Source organism: Prionailurus bengalensis, chromosome D4 (genome assembly GCF_016509475.1).
Source record: "Prionailurus bengalensis isolate Pbe53 chromosome D4, Fcat_Pben_1.1_paternal_pri, whole genome shotgun sequence".
NCBI lineage: Eukaryota > Metazoa > Chordata > Mammalia > Carnivora > Felidae > Prionailurus > Prionailurus bengalensis.
Genome location: NC_057359.1, coordinates 74968119 through 74995241, shown reverse-complemented (window position 1 = coordinate 74995241; position 27123 = coordinate 74968119). Strand labels below are relative to the sequence as shown.

Genomic DNA, 27123 nt, shown 5'->3' with positions numbered 1-27123 from the left:
ATGAACAGGTGCACCCTCTTCTCCCAAAACCAGGCCCGACTTGGGGCCCAGGGGTCATCAGCTTCCTCAATTGCAAAATAGGTATACTTTATATCATTCGAGTTGGCCCAAGAAAATAATTTACCTCTTGATGACTCTTCTATCTCCAGGATCTGTGATTTTATAGATTCACAGGGGAGGAATATTCAGGCCAATCCCTAGAGCCTGACCCAATTCAGGTGATGTTCAGAAGTCTGGGTTTTTCTGCTCACAAGTCTTCAATTGTGGCAGTGGTAATAATCCAAGCTGGGCTTTGGATACAAGACGTTTCCTTATGAGAAGCTGGGGTTTCTGCTGGCTCTCAGAGATACACTGCAGCCAAAAATGAGCAGAAAGGCAGGGGAGGGCAGGCGCTACAGAGAACTGGGTACTTCCGAATGAAGTATTCAAAGAGCTACATCTGGAGGCACCAGCTATGCAGTGATTCATATTTTAAATGGGGTGTTGAAATGGAGATCATTAGTAACTGCAGATGTGACAGCTCTGTCCCCCAGAGAATCTATTATAGCGGTCCGGAGTCTAGACTCAGCCCCAGGGGACCACTGGGAATGTTTAACCAGGATGGGCCAACACCTTTGCCAAGTCTATCCCCATTCATGGATTTCCCTTCCTAGACTATCTCATGTGATGTGTATGTCAAGGCATGGAGGGGGGGGGAGGGGCATAGGACCTGCACAAGGACCCAAGGTCAATAGTGGGCAGGGCTGAGACCAGGGCTCAAGTTTTCTGTCTTCAAGCACAGTGATGATTGAATGCTTTAGCGTGGGCCATACAAGTATGGCCCTGCACCCAGGTGATCTCACTGATCAACATTTGCCACTTCGGTGGAGACAGTTTGCATGCTCTCTGATCCTCAGTTTTCCCATCCGTAAAAAGGAAATCATAGCTGCGTCAGAGGGCAGAGGTGAGGGCGGAGTGACGCAATGTGCAGAGCACTTCTAGCAACAGCACTGTGCCTGAGATAGTAGAGGCTCAGCTGTAGCAGTCACATGCACACATACGCCACACATCACACACACCACACACACACACAACGTGCACCACACACCATATGTGCACACCACACATGCGCGGCATGCACAGACCACACGCACAATGCCACGCACACACACAGCACCCAGAACACGCCCCCCACCATCTGCACCAGGGCACTTCCCCACCCCCACCCTCACCACCAGTCCTTCCCCTTTCTGTGATTTTTTTTTCAATCCCAGGTTTATATGCAAGCTTGACACATCCCAATCCAGTCAGCAGCAATTTTTGTTTAAAAGATCAGTGTTTCCATATTCCTGTTCTCTTTGAACTTGTCCCCACATTTCATGCTGCCACGGACTTGTCCCATTTGGATAAATCTCCACTATTATGGGTCCTTCCTTCCCAGACATCTGGCAGCATTTCCAGATTTCAGGAGAAGCTGATAGGATCAAACTGAACCCTTTGGAGTCATTATACTCCAGTCCAAGGACTCCAGCTTCTCCGAGGCCCAGCAGAGACACATTTTCTGCGGAGGTCTTCTGAGCTGCAGGCCTCACTGAAGAGAATGTGCAGCTTCTCAAGCAGGAAGACCTTTTGTGGCTGAGTCTAAATGAAACAGAAGTTGCTTTGTGCACACACACACACACACACACACCCCGGAGTAGGGAAACCGTCATTTTCCTACTCGCCCTCTGACATCAACCACCTTCTCTGTAGCTACAGTTTCTCTGCACTCAAATTCATCCCTGGCAATGAAAAATGAGCCTCTCCCCTACCCTTGCTGCCGCCTTTCGCCTCACGCCCCCAGAGAAGAGTTTCTTCGTGTGGCAGCCGGTGAAGGTTTTTTTCCAAGTCACATGATCCAGGATGCAGGGGGAGAATCCTTCTTGGAACAGAGATGGGCCCAGAACCGAATGAGATGAGGAGAGATAGGGTGTGCTGTGGGAAGACTATATAAGAATGGACCCACGGCTGCAGCAAGCACTCAACCGAGTGGCCCCTTCTCAAGACACAGCCATGCATGTGCCAGAAGGCTCCGTCGCCAGCCATTTGGGAACCACGAGTCGTGGTTACTTCTATTTCACCACGACCGTGCTGGCTTTGTGTCTCGTCTTTGCTGTGGCAACCATCATGGTGTTGGTAGTTCAGAAGAAGGTAAGTGGATTTCTCTTCATCCCCTTTCCTTTCTGACTTATGTTCGGTTTTCCCCAGAGAGAGAGCCTTGAGGATAAAGTAATAAATTAGTTGAGAAGAAAAAAAGAAAAGTACATCTATCATGTAGAAAGAGGGTGAAAAGAAACAGGAACTTAAAACTCTCAGAAATGATTTGGCTTTTAAGAGAAAATGTGTTCAGCCATCATCTCAAAACTTTCCGGACTCGTATGGGCCAAAAAAAGAGAGAGGAGCTATTAGCATTAAGAAATTAAGATTTAAATTTTGCTGGGCCAGAGACGTATCAAAGAAGGAAGTGATAAGGAAATCTGATAACAGATCTGCACAACGTGTCACCATGTCTTCAAGGTCTTCTGACCAGATTGTAAGGTTCTATATTCTCAGTGCAAATGTTCCAGAGATCTCTGGGGCCTCCTCCATTGCCAAGAGCTTTCTCAACAAGGAGCTAAGTTTCAGAAGCCAAGGTGCATATGGGAAGGAGCAAGACAGAAGACCAGGCTTAGCTCCTCAGAGCTAATTAAAGCCCACAAGACAAAGCTCGCCCTGAGCACTGCTTGGAAGAACTTAGGATGTCACAAAAAACACAGAGCAGAGGAACACAATGTAGAAATGTTCTTAACACCTGTTCCCTCTGAAACTGCTCAGAATACTAAAACTACAAGCAATTATAGGTACCCACTGTAGAGGCAAACTGTCTCAAGAAATTGACTTTCTTTGGAGGAAATGGTAAGATTTGTTGTAAAAACAGAAGAAATGAAGGAGGACACTTCTTATTTTAGGAAATCGGTGTTTACAGACAGTCTGCCAGTGCACATTTTGTAGAAAATACCATATTGATGGTATATGTTGCTCATGAATTTTTTTAATGAAGTAGAGTTTAGGTCAATTTTGATAATTTGAGAATCTGATCTCTCTACACACCCTGCCAAAGTGGGACTGTTTCTGGTCCTTCCTTCATAGCTCCCATTTTTCATTACAGTCCTGCGGAATTTGTTCCGGTTTTCCTTCAATTGTCTTAGACTGAATGTTCCATAACTTATAGATTGATGAAAAGAACTAAGCTTTAAAAGATTTTGGTATCTGTGTCTCAAATGTCATCAGCTTTCAAGTTTAAATGAAGCTTTGAAGCTCATCTCTCCATAAAGGTGACAGAAAACAGAATTGCCAACATTTGATTTAAATATTACAATTTATGAAACTCATCCTTGAATGGGCTCATCTACATCTGCTAAAGAATAACACTCTTGAAAATATTCTAGAGCATTTTTTTTGGTAGAGGGTATATAATTTCTGTAATTCTAACTTGAAGTAAACCAGAAGTATATCATTTTATAGCAGTGGCCAAAAAAAAAAAAAAGAAAAGAAAAGAAATTGAGGTGGCCTTTAAGAAGTTTTTAGTTAAATGTTGCAGTTAGAACTGTTAAATAGTAGGGAGGGAAGGATGAATGGAAGTAAGGAGGGAGAAAGGAAGGAAGGGAAGGGAAGGGAAGGGAAGGGAAGGGAAGGGAGGAAGGAAGGAAGGTAGGTATTGGAGGTGATGGTGATATATAAAGATGGAGAGAGTTCTAGAAGGTCCTTATTCAAATCCATTCTTTCTAGGAAGGAACTAGAGTGGATCTTTCTGCCCCGTTTTTGTGTATGTGGAAAATCAGGAACAGAAAGGAGACAGGTCTTAACTAAGCCATCCTGAGAAAGTGATAAAATCAAGACTGCGCTTGATTGTTTAATGAGAACAGAATTCTCTTTGCCAATACAGCCAGCCACAAAAGCACTAAGAAACTTTGCTCCTGCTTTTCCCTTGGGAGCTTTATTTTCTTGTGCATCCATTTCCTTGACTTAACTCCTCACATTAGGATGTGAAAAGATTCACTTCACAATCTTATTTGTATGGTTTGGTGTGCTGTAGTTTTGTAGCCTGGGAGATGTCAGTTACTTGCTTAAAAGCTAAGGCTTGCAAGACTAATTGTGACATTAAGTGTTAAATGTTTTGCACATATCATTTTCAATAAATTATTCAAGCATTAACTATTGCAAGAACTAGAAAGAGTTATCCCCTTGAGTTAAGGCTTCTTGTAGGAAGAGGGAATGCAGGCTGACTTTACGAAAGGTAGAACTTAGATAAACAGAGAGATTCTAACAGAGACCTCTGGTAAAGAAATCAATGGGAGAGACCCAAGAAACTTAAACTCATATCCCAATTATCAAAAAATGGAATGGGTTGATGGCTATATAGCACTCTGTGTGAGGATGGATGGGGGCAGTGATGGAGTACCATGAAAATGGTTTCACTGGCCTAAGAAGTCACAGTTCTAGGTAAGAAGCACATGAACAGACAAAATTTAAAACAAGATAAGTCATAGTATATAATAAGTGTTGGAAGGTAGCCACATAGGGTTTCCATGACACCACAAGTTAAGGAGACAGAGTGTTTTCCCAGGTTTAAGAAAAACTTAATTGGAGATTGGAGTTCCAGACTAGTTTAAGATATTTAAAGCTGCTGGGGAAGTGGATGGGGATGAGAGGGCACTCCTGGCCAATGGAATAGCATGAACAAAGTGTTGGAGAGGGGAAAACACAGGGAGTGTAGGAAAACCAACAAAGATTGCCTTGAGATTTGGACTGAAGATCAAATAACTCCAAGGTCAAAGTCCTTGGGAGAGACAAAGAAGGAACTTAGGTTTCAGTCTCAAATATTTATTGGGCATCATCCGTATGTGGGACATTGTTCTAAGCAGTGGGGATATAGCTTGAACAAAGCCAATAAAATTACTGCTTTTGTGTTGCTTATGCAATGTACCATCTACTAATGTCTTTAAAGTCCCTGTGGTGGCTTTTCTTAATCTATCTTTAGGCCAGTATATTTATTTTAAAATATTATATTCCTATGGCTTAAGAAAAGTAAACAGTACATAATGGAAAAGAAATTAAAACTCACTCACACCCTTCCCACCCAACCACCAATCCCTCTTTCATGAGATCATCACCATTAACAAACTCTTCCATGTCCTTCCAAAAATACATGCATCTGTAAATGCACATGTCATTATAGTAGACTCATGATTTTGCACTTTGTTTTACTGACTTGACAGTCTATCTGGAGATCATTCCATGCCAATACATGAAAGTCTGTCTCATTCTTTGGGAGAGTCACATAGTATTCTATTGTATGACTGCTTCATAATCTATTTTATCTGTGTCTAGTGAAGGACACTTAATGTTTTTCTCTAGAAGTGTTACTCACTGTGCACGTCTGCAAGGATATCTGTGGGATAAATTCCTAGTGATGAGAATAGAATGTGTATTTTCCACTTCAATAGATATTGTCAGTCAGCCTCAAAAGATATTGTACCAATATACTCTTGAAGAAGTAAAAGTCCTACCAACAAGGAGACACCTATTGACATCCATATGGGAAGACAGAAAACTGCTTTAAAAAAATTTTTTTAACATTTATTCATTTTTGAGAGACAGAGTGTGAGTGGGAGAGATGCAGAGACAGAGAGATAGAGAGAGAGACAGAATCTGAAGTAGGCTCCAGGCTCTGAGCTGTCAGCACAGAGCCCGACGTGGAGCTCGAACTCACAGACCATGAGATCATGAGCTGAGCTGAAGTTGGACGCTTAATTGACTGAGCCACCTAGGTGCCCTGAAAACTGATTCATTATTAAGTAAACACAACAGAGTACATGCATACCTCAGGATGAACTGTTACACAATTTATATAGCAAAGCAAATGAAAAAAAAAACAATAAAATTGATCTTATCTCCTCCAGAGACAAAAGGTTATATAAGAAGATAGGCTGCAAGGTTGACAGAGGTGTCATTTCAAAAGGTTCTGAAGTCTTCAGTCTAAGGGCTATCTCTATAAACCTGGAGACTGGACTTATCCAGTCCCCGAAGTGATTTATTTACATTCTAAAGGTTAGAACAAGGGGTCAGGATCTTCAGGTTTTTAAGGAGACCCTTTCTAGAAAGAAGAGAAAGTAGCTGCCTCCTTTCCCTTTATAAGTAAAGATACTTTTAAAAAATTTTTAAAAATGTTTTTATTTATTTTTGAGAAAGAGAGAGAGAGAGCATGTGCACAAGTGGGAGGAGGGGCAGAGAGAGAAGGAGACACAGAATCAGAAGTAGGCTCCAAGCTCTGAGCTGTCAGCACAGAGCCCAACGTGGGTCTCAAACTCATAAACTGCGAGATCATGACCTGAGCTGAAGATGGGTGCTTAACAGACTGAGCCACCCAGCTGCCCTGTTTCTTTTCTTTTCTTTTCTTTTTTAATGTATCCTCCCAAAACCACTCTACCTGCCCACCAAGAGTGGACTGAGCATCTGGTTAGGAGTAGTGATTGCTGGTGGCAGTGGTATGGTTTTTTGGTTTGCTTTTATGTTCAGATACAATATAGGGATGAGTTGAAATGATTCATGATGCTTCTCTCTACCCCTGATACTGTCTCCAATGCATTCAGTTTGTCAATTAAAAAAAATCCACTGGAGATGGCTCGGAGCCTGGAGCCTGTTTCCGATTCTGTGTCTCCCTCTCTCTCTGCCCCTCCCCCGTCCATGCTCTGTCTCTCTCTGTCCCAAAAATAAATAAACGTTGAAAAAAAAAATCCACTGGAAATCTTCTAAGGGGCAAGCCCTGTGCTAGGGTTGGGTAGGGGAGGACCCAAGTGGACAGGGCAGGACCCTGGTTTCCTTGAAGTTCTCTAAATGTGGCCCAAACACCCAAGAGCTTGAGTTCAGGGCAGAGTGGCACAGAAGGCCATAGATAGAAGGAGAGGAAGTGTTTCTGCTTGGGATGAGGGCGTAGCTTGCAGAAGAGCTAGAACGGAAGCTGAACCTCTTTAACACCCATATAACCTTTCACCTAAATTGGCCATGTTAACATTTTGCCCTATTTGTGTTCTTTTTAGATGTGTGACAGTAAGGTGCAGACAGTGTGGCCTTTTACCTACACATGTCTCGGCACCCATCTCCTCCTTACTGCAATGCCATTATCACAGCCAAGAGAGTCAATGTCAACTTAGAGATACCATCTAATAATAATGCACAGTCCATATATCAATGCCCCACCCTTGTCCAAAAATATCTTTTACAGCAGTTGTGCCTTGTTTTGTTTGGGGATCCTAAATCCATACTCAGGTCACACATCACATTTGGTTATGTTTTTTTTCACTCTAGAACATTGCTGTTTAAAGGGTGATCCCTTAAACAAGCAGGTGATCCCTGCTTGTTGGAAATGCAGAATCTCAGGCCCCATTCTAAACCAACTAAATCAAAACTTGCTTTTTAACAAGCTCATATGCACACTAAAGTTTGAGAAGCAATCATGTAGCAATCCCCCCTGTGCTTTGTTGTTTGTTTCTCAAGACATTGACTTTTTCAAAGGGTCCAGGCCAGTAAGCTTGTAGAATTGGCCAAGTTTCAGATTTGTCTTAGTGTTTGCCATAATTACATTCAGATTAAACTTTAGTACAATAAACAATAGTTTGTAGGCAGTGTTACATACTTCTTACTGTGGCATGCCTAGAGGCACATTAAGTTGTCCCATTATTGGTGATGATGTTTAATTCCTTAAGGTGGTGCCCACTGGTGAACACCTTTTGCCTTCTTATTAATAAGTAATCTATGAGGTAATACTTTAAAGACCTATAAATATCTTTCACTCAGCAGTTTGGGCATTCCTTGATGATCCTTGTCTAAATCAGGGAATGCACTGAGGGTTGAAGAATGATGGTTGCCTAATTTTATCATTCTTTCTGTATTTATTAACTGGCATTCTTCAGTAAACAAGAGCTCTCCACTGGAACGATGGTGGCAGGTGGAGCTGGGGCAGGGCTTTCCAGGTGAGGCAAAAGAATGAGCAGAGGCACAGCCCAGAGGAAGGCAAGCCCAGGTTTCAGGAGAGGAGTGGCAGGGCCAGAACAGAAGTCATCCCACACTGCACAGGAGAACAGCAGGAAAAAGAGGTAGCTGGAAAGAAGCATGGATAGAAGTAGGTAAGAGAGTAGGATGCTATGTCCATCAGCAGACAAGGAAGATTTCCTAAACCCATGTATGAGCCCAGCTTCCCATGGCCATTCTCCATTCCTTGGGGAAGGAAGACCTCAGGTGTTCTGATTGCCTGTTGAGTAATGTCTTTAAGCCCTTGCTACTCAAAGTGTGGTCCACAGCCCAGGAGCACTGGCATCATCTAAAAGCTTATTAAAAGTGAAAAACCTAAGGGTCCATCCCAGAACCAGAGTCAGCATTTTAACAAGATCCCTCAGGCAAAAAACACTGCTTTAAGCCACTCTGGTCCAGTTCCCACTTATACTACCCATACCAAAACAAACACTGCTTCCCAAAATTGTCTTTCTCCTGAGGACTTTCCGTGACCTCCATCTACTTTCTCATTGACTTTCAGGAGAATTTGCTGCCCTGGCTTCATCCTGTCCTATTCTAGAAAAGCAGCATAGTATGGTATTAAAGAGCATTGCCTTCCGAGTCAACACACTTGATTTGACTCTTTTCCCTGCTATTCACCATTTGTAGAACCTTTTGAAATCATTAAGTCACTTCTCTAAGACTTCATCAATCACTAACTCTTGGGTAAAGACCAAATGAAAAAAACACATGGAAAACATTAGCCCTGGAGGACCAAACACCTTCATGAAGTGCTTACTCGTGTTGCTTGAAAGTAAAGGAGACATTCCTGAAAAAAAATCTCCAGGGCCCATCTTACAAGACAATGTGAGGCCAGTAAAGAAGGGGATATGGAATCTCCCCAGCATATTCCAATTAGTTGCCTTGGCATTTTTAATCAGAGAGGACATCTTTAATCAAAAGCACATTTGGTATCTGCCTGCCTCTGTGCAGCATTATTCATGAAAAAAATGAGCCTTTCAAGGTATTGGGGCAAATTAAGCACATCATCAGGATCAAAAGATCCAAAATAGCTATCATTTTCGAGTACTTGCCAACATTTTTTTTATACAGTGTCTTATTGTGTCTGCAACAACCCAGTAAAGGAAAGGGTGATTAGCCCTCTAATCACAATAATAAAAGGAAACAGGGAAAAAGAGTCATAGGCAGGGAACATGATTGAGATTGGGTCATTTCACCTGGGGACAAGCAGATTAAACATGACCGTTCCTCCCTCCGTCCACAGAAACATTGTTGGAAATACTAATCAGATACCTGGAGTCTGAAACTAAAGAAGTACAATGAAAGAGGGGTGCCTGGGTGGCTCAGTCAGTTGAGCGTCCGATTTGGGCTCAGGTCATGATCTCACAGCTTGTGGGTTTGAGCCCTGCATTGGGCTCTGTGATGACAGCTCAGAGCCTGGAGCCTGCTTTGGATTCTGTGTCTCCCTCTCTCTCTGCTCCCCCCCTGCTCACGCTCTGTCTCTCTCTCCTTCAAAAATAAATAAACATTAAAAGAAACAAAGAAAGAAGTACAGTGAAAGAAGTGTAACTGGTTGGTAACCATGGAGATAAAGTTTTCTGAGCTACTCAATGGAGCTGAGAATGACAGCCTGGGAGGGTCCATTAGCTTATGTCTATGTCCAGCCTATGTGCTATTGACCTGAAAGGCAAGTCGCTGGGCAAGATGGGCCACATTTCCCCAGCCAGGACCCAGAACACCAGACAAGATTTGGGAGAGAATTCTAGGACTGAGAGTCATCTTTGCCAAAGAGGAGTTGGTGGACAGCACTAGATCATGCCAAGGGCATAAACAACTCTCAGCAAATTATAAAAGTCACCATCTCTTTACACCTTGCCGTTCTACGGCAAGGATTGCTAAAGGGAGGGGAGTGTAGGGGAGAATGAGCATCTCCATCCTTAGCTTCTGAAGCTAGCATCTCTCTCGGGGCAGTGGAAAGAACACCAGAAAATTTCAACCCAAGATCTGCCTCTGACTCATGAGTATTTCAATTTCTTGTTCTATTAAATTAACTTGATGGACTGAAAGATGTCTGGGTTTGCTTCTGGCTCTGCTTCTCTGATATTTTCTACCATGGGCAGCCAGGAGAGCTATAGAGACCTCATCCCAGGAGCCCTCCAAAATAGGAATAATCATACTTCTATCTTGGATGCCCTCGGCCCTGGGTGAAGGTTTAAGCAACAAGATTCTTTCTTATACAAAGATGTGCTATTTTTGACATTCTCCTGCATAAAGTTAGGAAACCAGAAAGCCCTCAAATGACAGACAGAGGCCTCCTCTGACCCTCATATGAATGAGGTCCTCCCCCCAGATATTATCTCTTACAACCTTGTTATGTACGTGAAGTGTGTTCTGTGGATCAGGAGCCTCAGCATCACCTGGGAGTTTGTCAGAACTACAGACTACAGCCAAACCCACTGTATCAGAATCTGCATTTTAACCAGCTCTCCAGGTGATTCACATACTCATTAAAGTTTGAGAAGGGTTATCTTGAAACACTCTTCCTTCACAGCCCTTGCCTCAACTTGCAGTTCAGTTATACATTTATTTGGATATTTTAAGTGACTGCTTTAATGACTAAGCCATAAAATCCACAGGATGTCTTCAAGTGACTAACATAGTTCCTGGCACACACCAGATCAGGTGTTCATTCAACATGTGCTGAATGTATGACTCTCTGGTATTTCCCGGACTACTCGCAGAGTCTGGAAATGGCCCCAATGGTTCTACTATGCCAGTCTTCTCTCACTGTCCCTGGATACTTTCCTGGATGGCCAAGAAATTCAACTATCTTAGCATTGCATTTCAATGTAGATGTTCTTCTTTGTGCATTTGCACATCACACTAATTAATGAACATGCTTGGTAGTAAATTGGCTGTTCATTAGATTTCGAAATGTTATTTGCAACCTTGAAGAGGCAACAGAGGGGAATTTTGTGATGTCAGGTTTTCCTATGAACTGAACGCATAATTTATGAGAGACCACAAATGTACTATTGTTACTTAGGTTAAGAGCTTTCAACTAAAGCACTAAAATAATAGACTATTAGAGCCGAGAAGGAAGGCTATTCCAAGCCAAGTTCACTTCCTTTGCCCTGAAAAGCTGAAGCCCAAAAGTTTACACTGACTTCTGCCGTCTCCAAATAAGGGCTATGCCAGGGCTTTGCCTTCAGGAGTCTTCCTCCACTCACTACAACCCACTTGGAATGGAGAAGAGATCCATGTATCAGAAAATGAGCCATCAGTGGAAGGCAAAGGACAGCACCTCCAGGGAAATGATGGAATGAAAGGCAAACTCCAGATAGTCCTAGCTGTTCAGACAGAACACTAAGGAAGTAAGATGTGCACAGCTGCTAACTTCTTGCTCTGGACAAGGTTGGGGAGTTATTTTCACCCATGTCAATGTCACACTTCTGTAGGTCTGTATTAATATTTCAGTCCAGTGCACTACAGGAGACCCCCACCCTGACAGTTCAAAAGAGAAATAAGATACCTTATACCTTCTTGGCAAGACACCTGAGGTGTGGCTCCATGGGTGAGAGGGGCGGGGAGAGAGCCTAGGGTGGGAATGTCAGTCTCTAAGGAATTTATTAGGGGTGAAAAATTTTGCCCCTCTGCTTCTGTTCTCTGCTTGCTCAGAGCACCCCAACAAGAACTCCCTATCATTCCCTCCATTCCCCCAGGTTGGAGGCCCCTCCTTCAGAACACAACCTGCTTCTATCAACCTCTTACTTACCTGTATAAATATTTATGTATATATTTATGTTTATTATACAATAAATAATCCAAAATATAATGTGAATTTATAAATATATAATATTCCTATGTGTTTGCTTTGTTCTATCATTATAAATATTTGGATATTATAATCATGTATAAATTTATAATAAAGTCATGAGGGCAGGGAACCAATTTAATTATTTATGGTATCATCACAATGCTTGGCATATAAACATTCAATTAATTCAGAATTTCCAACCACAGGAAATATAGAGATGTACCTTCCTAGGTATGTTTACAGCATACTTTCACTATTTGGTGAATCAAATACGGAAAAAAACCCACATGTATTTATACATTAGACTTGCTTGTTCTTTTATTGACCAAAGGGGGGAAAATATCAAATGCAGAGGTGAAAACAAAAGCCCTGGACAGGGTGATGAGTTACAGATTCTGGATCCTGACCTGCCATAAACTTTTCATTTTACCCTGCTCAGCCCTGACTTCCTCACCTGTGAAATGTAGACAGTAAACCCTGGCCTCACCTTGTGTTTCTAGTAGGCAAGCTATCAAGCAAATGGGTGAGTTTTCAATGTAAATTAGGCCTGTGAATTAATTTTTTTAACTCAAGAGTCAAGTGGAACACAAATTCTAAATTGCACAGCACTTTGAGGACCAGAACGGAAAAGAAAAAGATAAGTTCTTTCCATTGAATGACAATCTCACACTGCCTCTCTTTTTCTTTCTTCTCTTCCAGGATTCCATTCCCAACCCACCTGGAAAATTCCCCCTTAAAGGAGGTAAGACCTTGGAATTAGGAGTAAATGTGTAGTGAATCATCCATGTGACATCATAGTGGAGTAACAACCAGAAGCATCATAATATTGCCCAACAGAAAAGTGGGTGGAGACAAAGGTGGAGGCTGCTCAGATCTGAGCTGGTGCATCTGGATTCATCCTAGCAGCCTCTGGCAGTCTGGTGCCTACAGCTCTCCCACTAATGAAAGTTCTACCAGTGACCTAGATTATCTCGTGGACATGGATAGGAATGCAAAGCAGTGTTGTGTTAAGAGCTTGATATCTGGACTCAGACAAGTGTGGGTATGGATCTTGGCTCTACATCTCACTGGGAACCTTAGCTTTTCATCTATAAAATGGGAATAATAATATCTACCTCATGAAAGTATTAGAGAAGCCAATCAGATCTCATCCATAAATTGCTTGTGGTGGCTACTGGCATATAGTAATCATTAAATAACTGGTAGTAGCCAAAATGCATAATGAAGGTAGGATTGTAAAAATAAACTTTCTCCTCACCCCATATGTTTCCTATCATTGAAGTCACTAATCAATGCATTGTCTCTATGAGTCCCAGAGTTAGCTTAACACTGAGGATGAAAAGCTTTGAGATCATCAGGCAAACATTTTGCTTGCACAGAAGAGGAAAAGTAAGACTCTGTGAAGTGTCATATCCAAGGTCATTTGGAGCCAAACCCAGAACCCCGATGTCCTCATCTTTCATCCAATGTTTTATCCACCCCAGAACATGAACCCATCTCAGTTCTGTAAACTCTAGAACCTAGATAGTAACTACAGCTGGATAACCAGACAGATCAGAAAAAAAAGGTAAAAGAGAAAGGGTGGGACAACATAGGCACCCAGCTAGAGACAGCAGAGCATCGTGGGATGAGAGAACACAAGGGCGTGAACGCAGCCCAAAATCCCAACACCATCCCACTAGGAGTTTGGTTTAGGATGCCTCAGTCATGCCCTTCCTTCTATCTGTCACAGAGAAATTTAGACAATAGAAGCAAGTGCCCCAAACAGACAAGCATTCTGGACCTTTCAAGGAAGACTAATAATTATAGCTTTGTCAACAATAAGTTAACTTTGGCTGGAATTACTTCGCAAGTGACCACAACTCGCCTATTGCCTCTGTAGTGCAGAAGCAGCCATAGACTGTACAAATGAGCAGAGAGCTGTGGGGCCATAAAACTTTATTTACAGAATGAGGTGCTAGGCTGGATTTGACCCACAGACCCTGTTACGGAAACAGCACAGGCTTTAGCATCAGAACATGTAATGCATGCTCTCATGGAACCTTGCCAAAAAAAAAAAAAACAGGCACACTGACTCAGTGTCATTTTTCCTTCTCTGCTCCCACCACCCCACCACCACATCTACCCGGATCCTCTAAGGAAGACTAGAACTTCTCATTTCTTGAGAGAGAGAAGTCATCTGTAACAGGAACATACTTCAATGATGAGGATAGTATTGATTAGGCAATGGGACCTCAACCATTCTGGACCTTGGTTTCTGTACCTGTAGAGCACTGCCCATCATGGGTTTGCCAAGCACAGGGGGCTCTAACTGCTGGTTTTGTCCCTATGATGTTTTTCACCAGTCCAGAGTGAAATAGGAAGAAGAAGGACAAGGTAGCTCCTTTTTATCATAGCCAACTATTTTTAATGTAAGGGGCACTATTTTCTCTAAGAGTACATCCTTCCCTAAAGCATTAAAATGTTCTTTCTTATACAATACGAAGCTGATATGGATGCAAGTTGAGTTATTTTGTTTTGTTTTAGTGGGCACAATAGACAAAATCAAAAGCTGTCTACTCTACACTGGTCACTGAATTTTCATTTGGGGGTAATATTCTTTAGTCCATGAAACACAAAATTGTGGGAGCCATGAACTAGGTCACTTACCAAATCCCTTCTTATCTTAGCCATCACTGTGTCAGAATATACACTAATCCAAAACCACCCTCAGCTGACAATTCCATATTTCTGCAACCAGATTTTAGAAATGATAATAATAATCCCCACCAGGGCTATGAAACTTTTGTTAAAGATCTTCCCATGCCTCCCCTGGATTGACTTAGCCTCACTCCTGTGAGCAAACCACACGGGGGTTAGTATTTCTATATTGCAGGTGAGAAGCTGAGGTCCAAGCCATCAAGGTGACTCACTTAAGGTCATCCAAGGAGCTGATGGCAGAGCAGGGATCAGAATCCAGGACTCTTCTGTGTTCCCTGTATGATGTGCTTTGGCCATGAAATGTTAGTGACCAGCTATGTGTGGTCCCTGGCTGTCTCCTATTTATAATGCACATCTACATTTCTCTTCACTTGGCAGACTGTAGACACAGTAGTAGGGTGAGGTGGAAAGCATATTACTTGGGCTCCAGAACTGATTTTCATCCCAACAGTCTGTGTGTCTCTGGGCATCTGTGTGCTAAAATGTGTGTATCTCTGTGTATCTATGTGCTAAAATGAAATTAATGGGTCGTTCCAGCTTTGACACTTCATGATGCTTTGATTCAGTATATAAATATAGAAGAAAAAAAAAAGTCTAACAATAATCTTGAGGAAATCTGTAGCCACAACCTCCTTTCCCCAATAAGCCTCTCTTAAACAGATACAAGCAGCACTTTTCTCCTTTTGAAAAGCCATTGCAAGACATCCAGCAGGGGGGAGCCATCTCCCAGAAACCCCTAGAAGGAAGCTCCAGAAGTAGCATGTGGTTTGTCACTGGGGTGGACAACGGCAGAAGCTAGACACTTTCCAGAATGCCCTCTGCCGGCTAATGCAAATCATACATCATGAGCAGGAAACCAGCAGCAGCCCAGAGCCTAGGAAGCAGGGCTAAGGTACCTTAACACACAGTGACACTTAGCTGCAGATTAACCACAGGAAATCAAGCCTCTTTGTAATGAAGGGATTTCTGAGTCCCAACACAAGCTTCCCATTCCAGTCAGGAGATTGGTCACTAGCAGAGTTCCAGCTCACACTGATTCCACTGTGCTTAGGACACAGTGGACCATTCTGGGGGTTCAGCAGGAAGCCCCATTCCTGTGGGCCAGGAAGAGCACAGGGAGGAGAACCTTGCCCCACATCCTTCTCCTCTCATCTAGAAAATAGTTAATAAGAAACCACACACAGAGCCACCAAGAGGGTGACATGGGACAGCAAACACGACCCTTGTCTGTCCCCTGGCTGGGCCTATGTCCTTTGGACACAGAGTCCACTCTGTTCTTTCATCCCCAAATAAAATTACTCTGTCCCATCTCACTAGGGTAAGGAACCAAGGTAGGGCTCTGGGGAGAGCCCTGGGCTTCTGGGCTTTTTCTCCTCATTTCTTGTTCCAATTTTCTGCTCCTGCCACATTTTGAATCTCACACATGCTCATGTAATGTGGCATATTTGCCCAAATCACAACACAGGCACCTTTGCCTTCCGTTCCAACAGCACCCCACCTCTGTGGATAACTATGTTTGCCACACCATTTAGGGTACACAGAGAAGTTGGTGGGGCAGTGCTTTCCATCACAGAGATGATGCACATTGAGTACTAGGTGCCTCTGTTCTTGTAAGACCTCTGCCACTCCAGCCACTGGGAATTTCTCAAGGGACAGCTTCCCGCCCTGGGGTTCAGCCCTCCACCACCTGTGTACTAACCTTCTTTACTTCTGTTTTTTCCTCCTGTTTTCACTTCCACCCTCCCCTTTTCTCCTCACAAACTCTGCCTTTATTTTATAGAATGTTTTTGGATACCTTGGTATCAGCCACAGGCTTTCCCAATATCCCAACATATAAGTGACAGTTCTTTCCACACCAGAGAAATTCTGTAGACAACTTTTCAACCAGTTTTTCTTTTATTCCCACACTACATACATAGGAGGCTCTGGCAGAGTGAAAACAGTGGACACTGATGGGGCACCCACCTTGTGCCAAGCACAGGGCTGAGTGTTTCACCACTCACCAGGCGGTCCTCACAACATGCCCCAAGGATGTTACTATGCCTGTTTTATAGGGATGGAATCTGGAGCAGAGCGGTTTACTCACTTGCCTAAGATTGCACAGCTAGTGAGGAGTGGGGCAAGACCTCAAAATCCAGGCTGCCTCACCTTGCACTTTTGCTTACGCAGGATTACATTGCCAGATGCTTAGTAGAACATCACTGTGCTTCCTTCCGGTGCCCCACCAGTTCTCTAAGGTTGGGCTCCCTTCCAATACTATGGCTTCCTTGGCACCTGTTCCCACAGCTGTTTGTTCTCTTGTTATGGAGCTCTGGAGTGGTGGGGGACATACAGAGCCCATGACAGGGAATCTACAAGCCATATTGAACCCCTAGCTTTGTGGCTGAGATGATATGGGACCCAGAGGATTCCTTCCCTCCCCACACCCTCCAGTTAGAAGTTGGCCTCTCCTGTGAGTGTCATGGGCCCCTCATATCCAGAGGTTCCTAGGGGCCCTGAGGAAGGGGAAACAGTGGATATACCACGTGTGGGTCTTGACAGCCCCTTTAGCGCCTTCCCCACCCTCATCTGAATACCCTCTCCTTAATCCTGTCCCCAGCTGGAGATGGGCAAAGACAGAGAACAGGGTTGGGCTTTGGAATACCCACATTCCAGTCCGGGGACTTGAAGCAACACACTTTCCCTCTTGGGAGCTGGAGTTTCCTGTTGTTGAAAATATCAGGAGTGAGGGGAGAGAGCCAGATGACCTGACCCTGGCATGGATTTTACTTTGAGGGTGACATTGCTGGGATTAGACAAATTGACTATTTACCATTCTAACAACTTACAATTTTACATGGCTTGGCAGACTACCCTCCTCCCCATTCCCTCTGCTAAAAAGAAAGTGTGGGCCTTAAAAAAAGAATGAAGTAAGTTTGGCTCTTTAATTGTACCTAGTAAACCCACCCACAGAAACAATAAAAACCTCCCATTTGGGGGCAATGAAACCAAATCACGGAGGCTGGCTATTCACCGATCCCCAGCTGTCCCTGATGTCATAAGGCTCTCTGTGATCCAGGTGGTCACAGCCACACCAGGACACCACACTGGTAGCAAGAGGCAGGTAGAGAAGCAGCACCGTCCCCCATCACCCAGAATGACTGAAAACAGCAGAGACCTTACTTCCATCAGATAGATTGAACTGGTTCTCAATTGCCCAATTCAGCAGTTGTGGTGTACTTTTTTGTTTGGTTTTGTTTTAACTTTTCACAGCAAGATGGGGCACTTCTGCTCAGGGGGAAAATTGCTTTTCAGATAGCCATAGTCCTCAAAGATCCTATTTATTCCTCCATTTACTTTAAACACACGCAAAACCCACTCTTACGCTGTCTTTTTCTCAAGGCAGAGACAATGGGGATCGGGAATCTGTCTACAAGAAATAAACTAGAAAATGGGCCACTCAGAATAAAGTGGAATAGGATCCTACAGAGGCAATCCAGAGTGCTAAAGCAACTTATATGTAATCTCTACCTCCTCCCACCAAGAAAAGGGAGCGGGGGGAGAGAGGAGTTCCAGGGGAGGTGAGGAGAGGGGTAGAAACAAGAGGAGAGAAGAGGGGAAAATATTCACATCACTAAGAAACATATTAAAATTTATACTTGAATTTAGTGCATACAAATTGCAAGGCTCTAAATCTAGAGGAAATCCTCATCTTTCCAATACTTCAGAGAAGGAGAAAAGGAAAGAAAAAGAAGAAAAGGAAGGAAAGAGGGATAGAGGGAAGAAAGGAAGGAGAGAGGGAAAGCAGGACTTGGATGATATAGCCCATCCAAGCTCTCTGGATGCCACCTGTGCTGGCTTGAATTTCTACAAGTCCAGCAGCGCAAGCCCTTGACCAGGGAACGGGAGCCAACCATCACCTAGCATCCCTTGGGCGGTGAACGCCAAGCTCATGGCTATGCATTATCTCGTCTGACCTTCCAGCAATTCTTAAAGGGAGATTGTAATTATTCTCACTTTGAGGAGAATTCAAGGAAGCTGAACGACTTATGCAAAGCCACACAACTTAGTAAAGTAGTCGAGGTAGAATTTGAACCCAAGCCTGTTTGGGTTCCTAAGTGTGCTGTCTAACTTCCTAACTTCCTAACTTCCTAAGTATGCTGTCATACTTCTGCATCTAGAATAGCTAGGAGATGTTTTTAAAGTTATTTGAAATGTTAGCAGAGTTCACCATGTGACTTCAGATTCACCTTGCCTTTAAAAATATTTTTTATAATGTTTATTTTTAAGAGAGACAGACAGGCATGAGCAGAGGAGGGACAGAGAGCAAAGGAGATACAGAATCTGAAGCAGGATCCACACTCTGAGCTGTCAGCATGTAGCTTCACACAGGGCTCAAACCCACAGACCGCAGGATCATGACCTGAGCCAAAGTCGGAGGCTCAACTGATTGAGCCACCCAGGCACCTCTCAGCTTGCCTTTTAAAATCTAGACTTTAAAGATGCTTCTTAAATACACCTCAATAACATCAATTCCACCTGCATTTAAATTAAGTGAATTCCAAGCCCACACAGATAGTCAGATAGGTTTAGCTTAAATACTGCCACAGGATTAAAAAGACACCAAAATTCCAAAAAACTGTCAAGAAATTCAAATGGATTTCAGCTTGATCTCAATTTGTGTCTACTGGTCACTCTTTATGGGCTTAACACAGAGCATGCCATGCCAGGATGAGTATTCTCCAAATGATGTTGTAAATCCAGAGTTATCTAGTTGTCCTCTGTTTAAGAAATAACCCATCTTGGACCTTTTCCACTACTAGTTGGCTTTGTGGCATTAGGGAAATGGTCAAGTTAAAGCCAGTTGAAATGACCCATAGGTTAAGGATCCACTTCAATTCCAAATTGTACTGATAATGGAGAGACTCTCCCCTAGATGTCACTGTTGGGACCCCCCTGGATATTCCGCCAGATGGAGGGACTACCAGGACATGGTAGATGCAGTCATTAAGATAATGCCTCTCCTTCTTGGAAGGCTTAAAATATTTTCAACAGATGGAAGGAGCATTCTACACGCTTTTCTGGAAGTGTCAGATGGTCTCAAACATTTATGCACATAGTTGAGAAACTTCAATCCACCATCTAATGCCATGAGCTTTGCTTTAATGAGCATTTCATCAGCCAGCTCACTCTGCCAAGTGGCATTGCTAAGCTGTCTACTATAACCAGGAAAAGGGGAGTAGGGGAGGAAGGGACTACCATTTCCTGAATGTCTCCTCTAAGCCACATGCTGCACTGGCCACTTGACTCTCATTGCATCTTTGCAACAGCCATTGGGGTTGATTATCATCCGATTTTACAGATGCAGTAACTGAGGGTCAGTAAGGAAGGTGACAGTTAAAAGCCTTGACCAGAGCCCAGATGCTCTTTTTGAGATGCACTGTGTTTGTCTCATCCTAATATCAAACTGGAAGGTGCCTGGCACTCTGACCACATACCATCTGGCTGGAATGGTTGGCATGGTTTCTTTTTCCACCTTGGGCTTTGTTACATCTTGATGGAAGCCTCATCAAGACTTTTGACTTATGGCTTGGCAGGGTTCAGCACATGGGCCTGAAGGCATCTGTTGGCATTCCTCTGCAAGAGGGAGCTCATCAGTGCTCTTTTCCCAGTACCTCCAGCTTTTTCCTCAGTTTTAGTCCAGTGTGTATGGTGGCTGCAAACCCACTTCTTCCTACATTTAACCCTCACTCTTCCATGGAAAGACATATAAACAGAGGACATAGCCCTAGACTAGGAGTAAGGAGACTTGTGCTCTGGACTCAGCTCTGCCACTAATCTATGGTGACATCTTGGGCCAGACCCTCAGTTCCTCTGGGTTCAATGACCCCAGTCATAGAACTAGGGTCTTGGTTAAGTTGGCATCAAATGGCCCTTTCAAGTCCGACATTTTGAGATCTCAAGGGGGGGGGGGGGGGGTGGGCCAGTCTTTAGGCTGCCATTATTCTGATTTCTAGAACATGATCCTTTCAACCACCTTAAGCAACATCTCTGTCTCCCTAGCTCTGTCTTCTGTGAAACTAGCCTAGAGGGTTTCATTGGCACTTACTTCTCTCCAGGCTTCCAAACAATGTCCAGAAAAGTTCCATGATCCTGGAGGAGGCCAAGCTTGGGCTTATAAATCTTGCCCATCTAAAGGCCTTGGTCTTCAGAAAAATTTACAGAGTGCTTAAGTTGTTTGAAAGAGGGAATGCTCCACAGAAAGAGTAAGATGCTCAGGCTCTGGTTCTGCCTCTGTAATTAACTCAAGGAGTGACCTAGGACAAGTGTGCCATGGGAGTGACATTGTGGAACACATGTATTATATGATTACCAAGCCTGGACCAAGTGACCTCTCAAGGAACTTGTATTTTTACAAACCACGCAAATCCTTACAGATCCTGGCTGTATATAACTTAAGATTGTACCCAGACCTGAAATGTTCTGTTCTACCACTGCAGGTGTTTGGAAATCTAAATGTGTGAACATAGCTGCCTGTATGGGGTAGAGCAACATGCCCACAAAGACAGACAGCCAAAACTGGGACTGAATTTCTCCCTGCTGCAGCAAGCCTGGCCATGCATAGCAGAGTCTACACAGTTTGCAAGGATAAACTAGAAGGGCCCTTCTAGATCATCAAACCCATACTGCTCTTCACTTAGCTAAGGACAGTAGAGCCCAAAGAGAGGAAATTCCAAGATTCTAACTCCCAGGTCATCAACTCAGCCATGACTTACAGACAATTCTCATTTCTCCGACCCGAGTGGTCAGTTCTTCACACGAAACCCCTCCAGACATCACATTCATCTAGGAAATAAATGAAACAGTGGTGTGTTCTCTCAGCATTCAAAATTCCAGGGATATCACAGGGTTCCCACTACAGGAAACACCACCTGTTTGTAAGTCACTCCTTCTTGTCTTCATAATCAAAACAGAAAGTCATATCATGGACTCATAAGGTGACACATGGCTGGTGACCCATGAAATGTCCATTTGGCTCTTGACAAGACACTCATGACCCTCAAATCAGCCCAACATGTCTTTGAATAGCACTAACTGGTCACATATTTGAGCTACCAGCCCTGTGATTTACAATGTGATGTGTGTGTCTTTAGAGAAGGTCTTCCCATAGCCTTATCTGAGAAATAGGGACAAGGACAGTGTTTGTTGTTAGCCAAGTGCATCATCTCTTCAAACTTCCACATGGAGCCTTAGTGTTTGGGCCCCCACAGAGCAGGCTGCACTGCCTTCCTGCTGACAGCCTATCAGATGTAAAAGGCCAAGAGCTGCCTTCCTCTGGGCTCCTCTCCACATTCAAAATCCCCTTCCACCAACAGCTTCCCCAGTGTCCTGTTCCCAGTCCCCTTATTCAGGTGGCTCCAGCAATGCCAATCTTGAAGAGGGTTGCCTATGTTTTTCCTTTTGTTGGAAGCCATGTAAAAGATTCGTAAAGAAAAACTAAAATACACCTTGCCTTTTGACTTCAGGAAATGCAAATGCTTCAGAATGAGGTGTGTGTGTTTTTTTTCCATCCTTGGGTTTCTCAGAATTACAGCTGAGGTCAACCAACCAAACACACAAAGACTGAAGGGGAAAGGAAAAACAGAACGTGCATGTGTGAGAGGCCAGCCCAGACTTGTACTTCTCCAGCCACTTGTTTACAGAAGTTTCCCTGATAGATGCCACCGCAAGTGACATGATGTCAGGGGGCCTCTGACCAATGAGCAGAGCCTGTTTTTGTAATTCTGATTCTCATGATGTGTGTTGGCCTCAGCCCAAACCCAGGGCATGAGTCTTTTAATGAGTCTCTATCCTCCCATTTAATCTAAGCTCACCTGAAGAACTATGGGAGAATGAGGTTGGTATTCCAGCCCCAAGGGGAAAGCAAGCCAAGCATCCCCATTCACCTCACTCATGCCAGAACTCACCTGATATCCATGGAGGGAAGTAAGAGGGACAGAGTAGATGACTCAATTCAACAAACATTTACAGAGCATCTTCGGGGTGAGCAGTGGGGATATATAAGTAGCTGTCTCTGCCCTGAGGGTTCACAGTCTAATGGAGGAGGCAAATAGGCAAACAGGGAAGGTCAGAGATGACTTCCAGGCTATGCATTAAATAAGGAGTAAAACTCCAGTGAAGGGAGATTCCAGGTGATGAGGCAAATTAACCAGTACGGTCATCAACGATCTACCTGGGTGTTAGAGTCAGACAGCCTAGGTTTGAATCTCACTCCACCACTGACTAGCTGTGCAAATGTGAACAAGTCATTAACCTTTTAAAGCCTTGGATTCCTTGTATACGGGACAGAAATCATTGTAGTACCTTTCTCATGGGGTGGTGGTGAGAAGTAAGTGAAAGACAGAATGTAACACACTTAGCAGAGTACCTGGAAAATAGCCAGCACTCATTTTGTACTAGCTGTTATTTTGTCTACTACTGCTACTGGGATTGAGAGTCTGAGGGAAAGAGGGAAGGTGGGGTGTGAGACTGGAAAATGCAGTAGGGACAGAATGCTAGGAACCATGAACTCCTGTGGAGGATCTTGGCCCTGATCCTGCAGGCACAGCAAAGTCAGAAAGGGATTCAAGCAGAGAAGAGACACAGGCAGGTATGCCTCACTGCAACTTTTTCTGACTTGATGTTCCACATACTGGCCAGAGGGACCCTTAACACCATTCACAGTTCATTAGAAAATAAGCAGGCCTCACATTGTAATTTTGATTCTAACACCTCAAGAGTGTGGGCTGTGGTGGAAACAGGTAAGAGGTGGGATCAAAAGAATGGCAGCTGGCCTACCAGTCCTCATCACCAAGGAGACCTTTGGGCCAGAGCATCTTTATGGGTTGAGGGCAGACAAGGATGAAAACTGTTCCCTGCTTTTCTGGAGGTTGTGGTGATGTGGCAGGGGTGAGGGTAGGGGGGAGTTGTTGTTGGCAGTGAGCTTGTTCAGACAGCAGAGGGAACTCTTCACTTAACTTTCAACTTTTCCAAGGCTCCATGGGGAAATGAGGAGGCCAGAAGGGATTTCCTCAAGCCTGGGGCAGAGAGGGAAACCTGAAAGATTGTGAGCCCAACAGATACCAATCAGAGATCCAGGGAGCAAACACATCAGGGTATGACTGCTTCAACTGAACCGGCCCATGGCTATCTAGTCTCTGATGGACAGAATGAATGGTCACTCCAGAGACACCATCAAAAAGAGGTCAGTGTCAGGGCTTAGATCTCCCAGATTTATAGATGGGAAACCAAGATCCAAAGACAAGAAGGAATTTACACAGAGTACGTCGAATTCATGAGTCATTGCAGGAAATGTATAACTTGGTTCTTTGCATATAAAATAGTTTCTATAATAAGAAGCTGCTAAGCCAGCATCACCAGTGAATATATTAAAAATATTTTTATTTCTTAAATACCAAGATGACATAAACACTGTCATTTTCCCCTGCCAAGGAAACTCCAGATAGCAGGCTTCCTGCTTAGATCTCTTTAATCCTATATCCTCTTAAAATTGAGCACAAGAATGTGTTTATTGCCACTGTCCAGCAAATGATTTTGAGGAGGAAACCTGGTCTCTGGAATCAAACATGGGGATAAATCTCAACGTTATCACTAACCTCCTTGACCTTGTATCATTGACTATGTCTAGGCATCAGGATCAATCTTGCAGAGTTATTCTGAGAATTACATCAGCAGAAATATATAAAAGTACACAGACCAGTATCTGGTGCACTCTCAAAAGAAGGATAGCAGTAATTACTATCAGTCTTATCATTCTGACCATCCCTGCCTGACTGAGTGGTGTGGGACAATGTGCTTAATCTGTCTGGTCCCTAGGCTTTTTTCCATCTGTAAAAGGGACTTAATAATACCACTCTAATAGAGTTGCTACAAAGATTAAGTGAATTGAAGTATGTAAACCGACAGGAATGGCACCTGGCACTTAGGGGAATTCAGGTCATTAGTTTTCTTCCCCCAATTTCCAGTCTTTTGTAAATGTCCAAGTGGAAGCAACCAATTGAAAATAACCTTAAGATACTTGGTGGCAAAAATGATAAACAGGTTTCCTTTTAGACCTCCAAATGGAAACAGAATACTAATTGTCTCTATCAAAGGGTCATGAAAAAAGATCTGGTGTCTCCAGTTCCCAGAGTAGAGTAAGACATTTAATGTGTGATCTCCTTATTTTTAGGAAATTGCTCAGAAGACATCTCATGTATACTGGAAAAGGCTCCATTCAAGAAGTCATGGGCCTACCTCCAAGGTCAGTAACTGAATCTAGGAACTCCATCCATATGAGGGCCACTTCCTGTGGCCTTTCTGAAACCTCTAACCCAGAGGTCACAAGTAGAAGCCCATGGCTAAATGTGACCTGCAGATATGGTCTATAGCCTGCATGCTATTTTTTATAATTTGATTTTAAAAGCCTTAGGGGGAGAGGAACCTGGGTGGCTCAGTCAGTTGAGCATCTGACTCTTGGCCTCCACTCAGGTCATGATCTCACTATTCATGAGGTCGAGTCCTGTATCGGGCTCTACGCACTGACAGTGCAGAGCCTACCTGGGATTCTCTCTCTCCCTCCCCATCTGCCCCTTCCCTGCTCACTCTCTCTCTCTCTCTCAAATAAATAAATGTACATTTAAAAAAATATATTTTAAAAAGGCCTTAGGGGTAAAGGGGAGAACTCACAAGACTCTTCCTTCCTCAGCCTCCTTCCCAATTTTGCATTACCAACCTGGTCTCTGAAGGCATTTGTGTCCCACCCCCATGCTCTCTCTCTATTCAGCCACATACAAGTTTTGGGCCAAGTGTACAGTACTTTTCCTCATGAAAGAGAAGCAGGCTTTTAGTCTTTGTCTCTGTCAAGTTATTCACAAGGGAACCACAAAATTGCCTTGTCCCCCGATTGACAGCTTAATGAACATGCTGGCACATAGCCTATTTGCATATTGCAGCATGCATCAGGTAAGAGGCCCCTTATAAAGGAAACAATACAAGGCACTTACACTGCGAAAGCTGAGATATGGAGAGGATGGCCAAGATTCTCTGAATAGCCATTCTGCCCATTTTAAAAATTCAATTTTGCAGCTAGATTAGTTCTCACTCTTCAGTTGAATCGCAATGAGGTCTAAAGGGAAGGCAATTAAAACGAATGCCAGCTTTCCAGTTCTGAAAGGCACCCTGACTAATCAGTGCTGATTTTCACTTGTTAGGACTCAGAGAGACTTGGCTTTCCACACGAAAATGTCTGCCACATCGTCTGCTTTTCTATAAATCCCAGCTGGGAAGAGCTCTTTATTGTACACTTGTGTGATCTATACAATTATGTTTGGCTGCCCTTTTAAAGAGAGGACTACTTTAAAAAATTCAGACAATGAGTTGTTAAGGACACATCTTAATATGAAAATCAACAGACTGCAGTTCTGCTGGACACTCGATGCCTAAATTGGTTACTAAATTGAAAAAAACTAAATATCATATCTCAGATACTTTATGCAATGTCTACCAAATAGTACTCCCTTATTGATGAAGCATTCATTGATTGATTGAATAAATCAACATGATGGTCCAGAACTTATGGGGGAATACAGTACAAGAGCTCGCAGTCTCAAGAGGGAAAGATAGTAATAATAATAATATAATGTAATATAATATAATATAATATATAATTAAGTGGAAAATGATTCTATAAGAGGTAGCAGTCCATTACCATGTATGTTCTGACCCTTCAGCTTTAAGCATTAGAGAAAAAGGAAGAGGGGTGTTTTGCACCTGTCCCTTGAATGTTAAGCAGTGCCTAGGATGAGTAACATGTAAGATATTCCAGATGGTTGGAACAGCAGGCAATACTATAGAAAACACGAGTCTCAGATGGGAAACCTTGAATAAAAACTTCACATTTCCAATCTGCCCCTGAAATATGCCCAATAATTCTGTCTTCTTATCCTTCTCTTTCTAGTGTCAAAGCATATAAACAAATCCAAGTTGTCTTGGAACAAAGATGGCATTGTCCATGGAGTCAGCTATCAGGATGGGAATCTGGTAATCCAGTTCCCAGGTTGGTACTTCATCATTTGCCAACTGCAATTTCTCGTGAAATGCCCAGAACATTCTGTTGACCTAAAGTTGGAGCTTCTCATCAACAAAGATGTCAAAAAGCAGGCGCTGGTGACGGTGTGTGAATCTGGAGTGCAAAACAAAAACATATACCAAAATCTCTCTCAGTTCTTGCTGGAGCATCTGCAGGTCAATACCACCATATCAGTCAAAGTGGATAAATTCCAGTATGTGGATACAAACACCTTTCCTCTTGAGAATGTGTTGTCCATCTTCTTATATAGTAGTTTAGACTGAACCATTTCTCCTGGCCTTCAGGAAGAAAGCAACTCTCTACCATACAGTATTCATCCATCAAACAGTTGGGCAAAAAGAAAACTCAAGACCAAGACTAAAACCACAAAGGGTATTAAATAACACGCTTCTCCTTCTTGTCTCTTGGGAAGATACAGCTCCAGGGT

General features: G+C 43.3%; 1 protein-coding gene across 1 annotated transcript; it reads left to right on the top strand.

Moving 5' to 3' along the window:
- The first annotated feature begins 1303 nt into the window (after positions 1 to 1303).
- TNFSF8 (TNF superfamily member 8) lies at positions 1304 to 27123 on the top strand. The gene is made up of 4 exons (XM_043565411.1): positions 1304 to 2169; positions 12587 to 12629; positions 24798 to 24869; positions 26565 to 27123. The coding sequence occupies exons 1-4, from the start codon at positions 1975 to 1977 to the stop codon at positions 26957 to 26959; spliced, it is 705 nt and encodes a 234-aa protein (XP_043421346.1). The 5' UTR covers positions 1304 to 1974; the 3' UTR covers positions 26960 to 27123.